We start from the raw sequence: 11,064 nt of genomic DNA on the forward strand, positions 1-11,064 counted from the left end.
GTCTGAGCCACCCAGGCGCCCCACACTTAATGTTTTTTAACTCAGTGGTGCCTGCATGGATTAATGATTAAGAATTTGACATCAGAAGTCAGACAAACCTGAGTTTTTTGGTTTTTTTTTTAAGATTTTTAATTTATTTTTTGACAGAGAGCGAGAGAGGGAACACAAGCAGGGGGAGTGGGAGAGGGAGAAGCAGGCTCCCCGCTGAGCAGAGAGCCCGATGCGGGGCTTGATCCCAGGACCCTGGGACCATGACCTGAGCCGAAGACAGACGCTAATGACTGAGCCACCCAGGCACCCCCAGACCTGAGTTTGAAACTAATTTTGCCGCTTCCTGATTATGTGGTCTTGGGCAAATGACTTCACCTCCCTATGCCTCAGTTTCCCTCTTAAAGTAAGGGTGATAACTCATAATATCATAATCATAGCTAACGCACAATATTTATTTGAGTCAAGTACTGTTCCGATCACTGTACTTGGGTTAAGTCATTTAATTCACTTAACCCTTATTCACTTGACCTACCTTCTATGAGATGGACGCTGTGGTAGTACTCATTTTACAGTTGGGGAAACTGAGGCTGAGTCACTTTACTGAAGTGAGGTCACCTGCTTGGACCCATATGACTTGTGACTTCTTCATACCTCTCTGGGCTTCAGTTTCATTTGAAAACCCAAGACCCGATACTTCTGCAAGGAGACAGCACAGGGCAGACATCAGGGTCCCTGGAGCCTGGAGTGGGGGGCTCGTAGGTACTTAAGCCCTCCTTACAGTTGGTTCTCCCACCCTGGTCCACAGGGAGCAGCTCCCCGAGTCAGCCTACATGCACCAGCTCTTGGGCCTCAACCTCCTCTTCCTGCTGTCCCAGAACCGGGTGGCTGAGTTCCACACAGAGTTGGAGCGGCTGCCTGCCAAAGACATCCAGACCAATGTATACATCAAGCATCCTGTGTCCCTGGAGCAAGTGAGGCTGGGGAAGGGGGTGCGGGGATCTGAAGGGGGTGGTACAGGTGCAGACATTAGGGAAGATTTCCTGGTGGAGTGGGCAGGAGTCACCTTTTAGTCCAGGGACTCATGTGCTCATTTGTCCAACAGCTGTTGAGCCCCAGCCATGTGCCATGTGGTTGGTTTTCAGACTGTACTGCAAACAAAACAGATTAAAATCCGGGATCTGGTGGGCATGACATTCAGATGAGGAAGTAGACAGTAAACAAAAAGATTAATCTATGTGGTCTGTAAGAAGTTAAGTGCTATGGAGTAAAACAAAGGTAAGGAGGGTGGAGAGTCAGGGCAGGGGTGAATTTTTTTGTAGGGTGGTCAGGAAAGGCCTTGCTGAAAAGGTGAGATTTGAGAAAGATTGGAAAAGGGTGACGAACCCAACCATGTGAACATCTGGGGGGATGTGAACCGAGGAGAGGGAGCAGCCAGTCCAAGGTCCCAAGGCAGAAACATGCCTGGTGTGGCTGAGGGTAAGCAAAGACGACAGTATTTCTACAACAAGGGGAGCGTGGTCAGGGAAGAGCTTTAGTACTGAAGGTTAGGAAGTAGTTCCTAGAGCTGACGTCTCCTGGGAGGATTTTGCTGTGATGAGAAAATGGGAGAGAGCATTTATGGCCCCGCAGCACAACTCAAGCAAAGGAGTGGAGGAATGAGCTCGGGGTGAATCCTGCTCTGTCTCCCTCCTGTGATTGGAGAAAAGATAAGATAATTAGCTATCAGCCCAGGGCAGTTTGGAGAAAGAATGTGCGTGCTTGTATGTGTACAAACCAGGGAGGGCTTCCTGGAAGAGAAGGTGCTCAGTCTGCCTGGGGAATGCATGACTGTACGCTAAGGGTGTTATAGCAGAGGGGATTATGGAGGCACTGGGAATGTGGTGAGGCCTCAGCTGATAGGCCCGTATGCTACCTGCTCCTCATCCTCTTTTCCTCCCCACCCCTGGCCTCTACAGTACCTGATGGAGGGCAGCTATAACAAGGTGTTCCTGGCCAAAGGCAACATCCCTGCTGAGAGCTATACCTTCTTCATTGACATCCTGCTTGACACTATCAGGTGTGTGTGGGGGGTGGTGGGCAGGGTCCTGTGGGGTTCAGAAACAGCTTGGACTCTGGAGTCAGACAGCCCTGAGTTGAATCTCATTCTGGTCACTTGTGGTCTGGAGAGGTTGGGCACATCAGTTCTCCTTTTCTATGAACTGCAACTTGTCATGAGATTGTGGAAAACAGGCCACATCTCACTGTGGGCCGCTTATCTGTGTGCCCATATGATCCGGGCTTGGGCTTGGCACCCAGACAGCGCTCAGCAGGCAAGACCCAAGCTGCCTGGCTCTGAAGTGCTCCAGTCTCACCTCAGGTCTCCTAAACTGCGGAACTCTCAGTTTCCTCTTCCTTAGAATGGGGCCATTAAGTCCCGCTCAGGGGTTGCTCCATGCACTAGTGACATGACATGGGCGGGTGGGCGTGACATTTACACATCCCTTGAAGAATAAAAGGGTTCAGGTCCAGGTGGTGGCAGAGCCAGTTCATGGAGGCAAAGTGCCAGACTGAGATGGGTTTCCATTTCTTGGATGGCAAAACCAAGCTCAGAGTTGTGGTGGAAGTGAAGAGAGGTAGCTTAGTGAGTTTAGATTACTTTTAAATGAGAAATATTTGGCTCTCCAAAATGAACAGGGAGTAGTATATAACGAGTGTCTGTATACCTGCGTCTGGGTCTAAGAGATAAAATACATCAGAAATGGGTGCACACTCCCTGTTACTAACTTTTCCCTGGAGCTGACTCCTTCATTTTCAGTCACTTGATCCTTTGATGTTTTTCTACTTCATTATTGATCTTGATGCCTCTTAACGGGTGGCAAGGAACCCTCCCAGGATCAGATCTAGAAATGGGGTACAGCATCCTTGTGTGTGGGGGGAGGGGGTTTCTGTAAAGAGATGCCCTCATGTGAGTCCCAGGCTGGGTTTCAGACAGCCTGAAGTCCTCGTGCTGGGAGTGGGATTCAGAGTTTGAGTCCAGGAGTCTCAGAGATCTGGACCCTGCTGTTGCCCTGGCTTTGCAACTCTGGTCAAGCTCCTTCCCCTCTCCAAGCCTGGATGAAACAGGGCAGGAAGCATGTTCCAGCCGTCAGTGCTGAACTGTCAGAGCTCACACGTGTCAGGCCTGGGAGGACAAGGCCTGAGGAGTTGTCTGTGCTCAGTAATGAGAGCCTTGTCTTTCCTCAGGGATGAGATTGCTGGGTGCATCGAGAAGGCCTATGAGAAAATCCTTTTCACTGAGGCCACCCGGATCCTCTTCTTCAACACACCCAAAAAGATGACCGACTACGCCAAGAAGGTGGCTGGGGCGCAGGGCGAGGGGCCGTGGGGCCAGGGGTGCACTCATAGTAGGGTTTGCTGGAGGGACTCTGGAGCAAAACTGCACATGTTTAAATCCACATGTGAGACCACAGGCAGGTTGCTGAACTTCTCTGAGCTTCGGTTTCGCGATCTGTAGAGTGGGGCTAGAATTTAACATGTGGGATGAGCTTAGCTTAGCATGAGCACCTGGCAGGAGGTGGAGGTGGACACTGACGCTCAGTACCTGTTGAGCTATTGTCCCTAACAGAACTCCTTAAGAGTTTTTCTCCGCGAGCCTTTGCCTCATTTGGCCTGGGCTGTTGATGCAGGAGTAGTGCCCTTGGAGACATTGGGGCATGGGGTGTAGGGACCCCGGTAACCGAGGGGGGTCAAGGCCAGACTGGAAGAGGTGAAATCGAACTTGAGCTATGGTGACAGCTGATATTTAGTGATCATTTACATGGCCAGACACTTCTCAGCACTTTAGAGGTGTTGATTCACTGAATCCTCATAGCAGACCCAGAGAGGTGTGTGATGAGAGTCCTTGTCTCAAACACGGAGAAACGGGGGCACAGAGAGGTGAAGTTACTGGTCTAGAGTTGTGTGGGTAGAGTAGGGGTGGCGAGGAGCGGGAGCCAGGGCCCGCATGGGCACGTGCTGGCTCTGTGGGGTGGTGGGGGGTAGCCTGTGCAATCACCCCACCCATCTGTCACCCTTCCCTTCCTGCAGCGAGGGTGGGTTCTGGGCCTCAACAACTACTACAGCTTTGCCAGCCAGCAGCAGAAGCCAGAAGATACCACCATCCCCTCCACGGAACTGGCCAAGCAGGTCATCGAGTATGCCCGGCAGCTGGAGATGATCGTCTGAGCCCGCCCGGCGCCGGGCTGGGGCCGGGCTTGCCCTATTTAAAGCAGTGGCAGGGCAGGGCTTCCTCCAATAAAGGTGGATTGACATTCTCTCTTCTAGGCCCTTGTCTCCCCGGGTGGAATGGTGGGGAGACAAGTTCCTTATCTCGGGAGAACTTAGAAGTTTGGGGGCCCTCTGGGAGCTGAGATAACCCTCTGTTGGGTCAGCTTCTGTCCAGCGGCCATGGCTGAAGCTGTCCGATGGCAGCCCATCCCAGGGGCCCAGTGGCAGGGGAGCCCAGGTTCCAGGTAGAGGGGTTGCAGCCAGCTGTGGACCCACAGGAATGCCAGGCCAAGGCACGAGTTTCTCAGCGAAGGGGGTGACGCGTCACAATTTTTAAGATGTTTGCAATTAAACCAGTTTGTTCAATGACGTGCGAAATGGAACCCGTCTGTGGGCTACCAGTTTGAGACCTCTGTGGAACGATAGGTGTGGGCGCCGGCATGGGCTTGCCCTGGTTCCCACCCTTCCTGAGCCAGTGCTGTAACTTAGGACCTTCTGAACCGTCCCAGCCTGGGTTTCCTGCCTTGAAGTTCTCGAGAAGGTATTTAAGGCAGAGTCCAAATCTGGCTGAGCCATCTGTGGGATGTGGGATTTTCAACAAAGTCTCCCAGAGTCCGTTTCCACATCTGTATAAAGGGAGTGATAACTCCTGCTTTCCAAAGGGATTTGTGCTCAGCATTTCAGCTTGCAATCAGACTGGCTCAGAAATGGGGTTGATGGTATCAAGGGTAATGAGACTGTCTCAGCCCCGGGCCCATCAGTCCAGGTGCCGGATGCCTGGAACCTCCGTCACTGCTGCTCTGGGTCCAGTCTCCTTAACTGTTTCTAAGATGTGCTTTCATGGAGGCCTCTGCCCTAGCCCACTCCATCCCTTCAACCCTGAGCAAGTGACTGACAGGTAGCTAGACATCTGGATGGTTATTTTATTGTCAAGGAGTGGGAGGCAGAGGGCACTGAGCAGACTGCACTCAGTTGGAATGCGTGGCCTGCAAGTCGTAGTGCTCCAGCCCGGCCACCAGGGAGCCAGCCAGCTTGATGGTGGCAACCCAGGGTGGCTCGCTCAGGTGGTTGGTGGGCGTGCTCAGCCTAGAGGGAGGGTAGAATCAGTAGGGCCTGGTCATGTGGCCAAGCCTTTTCCCCTACTAGGTTTCACTTTCCACATCTATATGAGGGGCCATGTATGAATATCACAAAGGCAGTCTAGGGCAGGGCTGTATCCACTTAAATTAGGAAAGGGGGCTGAGGGTTGGTGATAGTGTCAGTGTCCTGTACTCCCCTCTCCCCCACCTGGCCCATCCCTACTGAACCCCCCCCCAAGGAGTCCAGAGCAGAGGGTCTCTCTGTGATTCAGAATCTTTGGGGGCCAAGGTCCTGTAATCCTGGTGACCGTGTGTGTGTGTGTGTGTGTGTGTGTGTGTGTGTGTGTAGGGGGAGGGTGTAACTGAAAGATATCTCCTCTGGGCCTGAGGACTCGGGAATAGCCTCTGCAATAGCCTCTGCAGTACAGGGACTGGGACATCAGTGCCCTCTGGCTGCCAGAGTCAGGAGAAGTTGCCATAGGCTGGAGGGGTCAGGGACTTCCTTGGAGGTATGCATTCATCTCTGCTCCTATCCCTGAAAAGCTTGCGACATGGTCCTTCTTGGTGCCCTCGGACAGGGTTAAGGCTGTGAATAGGGTCAGTCCAGCTGGCACCAGCTTCCCTCCCTGATGACTCCAGAAGGTCACAGGGCCAACAGTCAGCTTGGAGATCTGTATACCAAGAGGCTGGACCAAGGTGTTCCCTGTCCCTGGTCAGGGGTCAGTATGGTGTCAAGTTTTCTCTTAGTCCTGAAGGATTGGAGCTCAGCTGGGTTTGAGATACAGCCAAGGAAGGAGTCGGGGGTCAGCTGGGGTCAGGACTCCAAAGGGCTGAATGGGACTCTATCTGGGAAGGTTGGGTTCAGGAGTTCAAGGGGTATGCCCTCCCCTCCCTACTCCCCGACGACCTTCCCTCACCAGGCAGACACGTTGCGTGGCAGACGGCGGTGACGCGGCTGGTGGCGGCAGTAACACTTGTAGGGACAAGAGTTAAGCACCTGGAAGGGCGGCCAGTGGCGTGTGGTGCCCGTGTTAGCCATTCCCGCTGGAGGCGTCCCGCCGCCACCACCCCCTCCACCACCACTGTCGGTCACGGTAGCTGCAGTACGTTCGCGAGGACCATCTCCGGGTGCGCCATCCTCACGGGTCGCGCCTCGGGCTGCGCGGGGACCCTTGCTCCTGCGCGTGCGGGACTTGATGGGCGCGGGCGCAGGGAGCGTTGGCTCCGCTATGGTGGGAGCTGGAGCCGGGGATGGGGCCGGGGCCGGGGCCGGGGCCGGGGATGGGGCCGGGGCCGGGGTCGGGGCCGGGGCCGGGGCCGGGGATGGGGCCGGGGCCGCGGCCGGGGCCGGGGCCGGGGCCGGGGTCGGGGCCGGGGCCGGGGCCGGGGCCGGGGCCTGGTCGGCAGCCAAGGCGAGGGGCAGAGGGGGAGCCCTGGCGGGAGCCAGAGGCGCCGCCTCCAAGTGGCCCGGGCGTGGGGTGGGAGGGCGGGCCACGGGCAGCGGCGTCGGCGGCGGCGCGGGAGGCGGCGCGGGAGGCGGCGTGGGCGGCGAGGGTGGCGGCACCTCCTGTGGGCCTCCCGGCCCCGGGCTCACAGGCTCGCCATTGGTGGGCGCCGGGAAGATGAACATAGGCGGCGCCAGCAGGGCCGGTGCAGGCCTCCGGGGCCCGGGAGCTGGGTGCGTCTGCCCTGGCGGAGGCGGTGGGGAGCCCCAGGGCCCCGAGAGCGCGGCCGCCCGCCGTCGGGGCACCCCGACACCGCCGCCGGATCCATTGAAACGGAAGTGGCGTTCGGGGCCGTCGGGAGGGCTCACCCAGTCAAATTTGGGCTTCGAGCCTGGAAAGGTGGTGTACGGTGGCGGCGGAAGGGTCCTGACGTGGGACACAGACGCCGAGGGGGGTCCAGAACACCCCTCGCCGTCTCCATCACCGCCTTCTGCTTCCTGAGGCCCCCGAGGGACCTCTCTCGAGGGTCGAGCGGCCCCAGGGGCCAGGGGCCCCTGCTTCAGGACCTCAGCGTAAGAGATGGAACCCGAGGCAGCAGCGAAGAGTTCTCCGCCTCCGCCGCCCGCGAGCGAGGCTTTGGCCGCTAAGGAACTCGAGGCTGCCGGAGGGGCCAAAGTGGGCCCCGACTTGAAGGTGACTTTACACAGCAGACTCAAGCCGGACTCGGAGACCGTAGGCCGGGCCATTTCGCCCTCGCCCGCTTGGGGAGGCGCCCCTCTGCGGGCTCCAACGGCCGTCTGGCCCTCGCTGCCGTACCCGACCTGGCTTTCTGTGGGGGCTGCGGCGGGTGTGGCCAGAGCAGGAATGATTCGGTGGTGCGGGGGCTGCCGGTCGGAAGGTGGCGGTGGTGGCAGCTTCCGCGGCTCCAAGGGCGGCTGAGCAGGGGATGGGGCCCCCGGGATAGAGTTGCGGTCCTCTCCAGTTGGTTGCCGGGGCGGCGGCGGCAGCGGACGGAGGCTCGGAGGATCGCCCTGGCCGCGATGGCTCGCCTCCAGCAGACCGCAGATCCGGGGCACCGGAGTGCCCGTGGGTTTTCGCCACTTAGACGGCGCGGGCAGCAGGGTCCCCACGGGGGGCGGGGGTGGTGTGGAGACCGCGGCCGCAGCCGCCTCCTCTGAAAGGGGCGTCACTGGCGAGGGCAGTTGTAAGGTCAGGGGCAGGGGCGAGGTTGAGGCCTGGGGCTCCGGGGGTACCAGGATTCCCGGGGGCGCGGAGCTGCCAGGGAACCAGACGCCCAGCCCGCGAGCCAGGCGCATGGCTGGGGAAGAGGGGGTCACCTCGGGCTCCACCAGGGACGTCCGGCGGGAGTCAGAGGAGCGGTCCGAGGCTTGCTCTTTTCGGGAGCTCCCGCCCGCAGCCGGCTCCGACTGCACGTTCCCCATTTCTGACGGAGGTCGGGGACTGTGGTCAGAAAAACTTCCGCCAGTCAGGTTGCTAAAACTGTGGGGACTCCAAGAGGCTGGCTGTATTTGGTCCTACCCGTCCACCCCAGACCCGCCCCTGTGTTCCAAGATCCACCCAGGCACCAGTCGCTACCCGCATTCCTGTTTCCTGACTCTCGAAGCTCAAGCGTTCTTCCCCATCGCCCCAATCAGCTACCGTCACACCTTCGTCCTCATGGCCCCATTCAGCTGCTGTTCAGACACTTAGGCTCCATTCTCTTAGTGTACTAAGGTTCTGTCCCTGTCCCCTCACCCTACCCAACTTGTCCCTCAAGTCACATCCCTACACTTTGACCAGGTCCCCGGTCTCTAGGCTCCAAGACGCAGCAGGTAGGTCTTGGCCGCTTTCCTGTCAGTCACTCAGGCCACATCACTCATGATGATTGTGCTCAGGAGCCTGTAAGGCCTGCAAGGAGTTCAAACTTCTCTCTCAGTCTTCTAACCTGGCTCGGAGGCCCAGGCCCGCCCCTGCTCTCTGGTCCCGCCCCCGATTGTCGGTATCGGGCCTCAGCACCCGCCCCAGGTCTGGCCCCGCCTCCGCGGTATTCTTGTCTTGCTAACCCCTTCGTCCTCACCTCTAACCCTCCGATCCCTGTCTCTGTGTCGATCATTTGAGTCTCGCCCTCTTCCCAGGCAGCGTCAGATCTTCGGGCCTCACTCCTAAACTTTTCCGGCTCCTGGTCTACCAGCCGTCTTCAACACTCAGGCCCCACCCCTTTCTCCAACTCCGCCCTGGCCCCGCCTTCGCCCAGAGGTTCCCACTCACCGACTCCTCCAACCGACCAAAGTTCAGACCGCGGCCCCCTGGGCCCAGGGCAGGGCGGGGAACGGCCGTAGCAGAAAATAACCGAAAAGAACGGGAATGAAGCGGGTGATGGCAAGTGGGCGAGACAGCGAGGGCGGACCCCGAGATCTAGGCCCCGCCCCCGGGCTCGAGGCCCCGCCCTCCGGTGAGCCAGCTAAAGACCGGCCCCTTACGAACCTGGATCTCCCTTTGAAATATTCCGACGTCTTCTTCCCCGCCCCCAGGGCTTTAAGTCCTAGGCCCCACCCCTTTAGAAAGTTATCCTTAGCTCCTCCCCTTTATAAGTGCTCCGCCCCTCGCCGTTAGTCCCTCCCTCGAAGCTCCGCCCATCACGAACACTGCTACGTAGCTCCTCCCTTTCAGCTCTCTCATGGGCCCCGCCCATAAGACAATTTACTTCTAAACTCCACCCTTTTAGGACCCCACAACGTCTCTTCTCAAGACCCTCTCCTTCCTCGGGCCTGCCTAGAAGGCCCATCCACCGCGGAGCCGCCCCTTCCATGACGCAAGCGCTTTTCCGCGCCCTCGGCTTCCTCACCGACTCTCCTTCCCAAGGCCCTCCGACCCCGCCCCCTTGCGAAGGCTCCCTTCTCGCCCCACCCCTTTTCGAACCCTATCAGGTACTCAGCTCCTCCCATTTAAAACCCAAAGCGAAGACCCTCACCTCTTTAGAACCCTGAGGCCAGGCCATGTCCCGGACCCTTCCCCACATCCTCAAGGATCAATGGCGCGGATGGGTGGGAAAGTGGGGGATCCTTTCTGGATCCTGAGAAAATGGGGGCTGGGGGGCTGTTCTCTGGAGCCAGTGACGGGCTCTAGGACCCAGCGGGCAAGTACGCCCGCCTCGCGCTTACCCCTCCCCCAAGCCGCCCCCTCCCCCTCACCCATCTTCCAGGTTCCCCCTCCCTCCCCCGTCGCCCCGGCTCCCGGTGCCCGTCTCTAGCGCCGCCGGAGCCAGCGAGGGAGCCGGAGCGAACAGGAGGAGGAGGAGGAGGCCAAGTCGCCGCCGCTCGGAGCCCGGCCGGAGCCTCCCAGGCAGGTGCCAAGGGGGGCGAGGGGGCGGGGGCTGACAGACTGCCTGTCCTGGTGAGGGGGCGGCCTGCACCGCGCTGCGCCTCCTGCCCACCGGGGCGCCCCCCAGACCGCGGGTGGAAGGACATGGGGTTGGGGGCCCCTAAACTGCGCGGCAGCCATTTAGGGTACCAGTCTCCATTTGGGGGCCTGGACTTCTCCGAGGACGCCCCATTCATAAAATTCCGAACTGGACCCCCACCATTGAGGAACTCTAGGGACCACTCCCCCAGGGAAACAGATGTGTGGGGAGCATAGGGCATTCAGAAATCCCGGCGTCCCATCCCAGCTAGGCCCTGGGGGACCCCTGCCCTCTTTCTCTGCTTCACCTGTTGTCGGGGGGAGGCGGGCGGACAAAGGAAGCAGTATCACGTGACTGCTCATTCACAAAATCCCATCCCATTGAGAAAAGGGGGCTGGGGGCGCTGCGACCGCCCCTTCCCCTCCCGAAGGGCCGGGGAAAACCGGCAGCCTGCAGGTGGGGGAAGGGGCTAGAGCTCGTTGCCTGGGTCCCTAAGGTTGAGACTCCAGGGTCCCTGCGCTAGGTGGTAGTGAGGGGCTGGACGCTGATCCGGATTACTGGGCGGAGGGCTACGTCCCCTGAGCTGGGGGGCGGGGTAAGATGGTTCTGAAGGATGCTGGGGCGGGGAGGGGGAGGAGGAGGGATCAATTCTCCACCTCCCCTCAATGTCTCCCCCTTGCCTTCCTTGGGCTGGGACCTGAGGGAGCAGGCTTGATTTTTGTGAATGAATTGCACTCTGGTTGTGTCTCGGTCGCCCGTTTCTGGCTTCTTCTGCCTCCATCTCCCTTTCGGCCTCTCTCTGGCCATTTCTGGTTCTCTCCCTGCTCCCTGCCCATCTCCCGTTGCTGAGTGACTCAGTGAGCTTTGCATCCGGTCTCATTCATAAATCCGGGAAGGTGGGGGG

General features: G+C 58.8%; 3 protein-coding genes across 10 annotated transcripts in view; 2 read left to right on the forward strand and 1 right to left on the reverse strand.

Annotated features, from left to right (window-relative positions):
• The window catches only part of PSMD8 (proteasome 26S subunit, non-ATPase 8), a 6,529-nt gene extending 2,246 nt beyond the window's left edge, over positions 1-4,283 (forward strand). The window contains exons 4-7 of the mRNA XM_006739373.3: positions 797-962; positions 1,947-2,047; positions 3,214-3,325; positions 4,057-4,283. Of these exons, the coding sequence (XP_006739436.2) occupies positions 797-962; positions 1,947-2,047; positions 3,214-3,325; positions 4,057-4,194 (517 nt within the window). The 3' untranslated portion in view covers positions 4,195-4,283. The remainder of the gene's footprint in view (positions 1-796; positions 963-1,946; positions 2,048-3,213; positions 3,326-4,056) is intronic.
• An 820-nt stretch (positions 4,284-5,103) lies between these two features.
• GGN (gametogenetin) lies at positions 5,104-8,288 on the reverse strand. Its single transcript, XM_081806835.1, has 3 exons — positions 6,646-8,288; positions 6,233-6,537; positions 5,104-5,322 (listed from the first exon to the last, which is right to left on the reverse strand). Exons 1-3 carry the CDS (start codon positions 8,200-8,202, stop codon positions 5,205-5,207), a joined length of 1,980 nt encoding a protein of 659 aa, XP_081662961.1. The 5' UTR covers positions 8,203-8,288; the 3' UTR covers positions 5,104-5,204.
• Positions 8,245-11,064, forward strand: part of SPRED3 (sprouty related EVH1 domain containing 3) — an 11,943-nt gene continuing 9,123 nt past the window's right edge. For 3 of the 8 annotated variants that reach the window (XM_081806822.1, XM_081806824.1, XM_081806832.1), the window contains exon 1: positions 8,245-10,106. The gene's annotated coding sequence lies outside the window, so the exon portion shown is untranslated. The remainder of the gene's footprint in view (positions 10,107-11,064) is intronic. The other 5 variants (XM_081806823.1, XM_081806831.1, XM_081806834.1 and 2 more) reach the window with 4 other exon arrangements.

The sequence above is a fragment of the Leptonychotes weddellii genome, chromosome 16, assembly GCF_054177405.1.
Source record: "Leptonychotes weddellii isolate Sample4059 chromosome 16, ASM5417740v2, whole genome shotgun sequence".
Taxonomy (NCBI): Eukaryota; Metazoa; Chordata; class Mammalia; order Carnivora; family Phocidae; genus Leptonychotes; species Leptonychotes weddellii.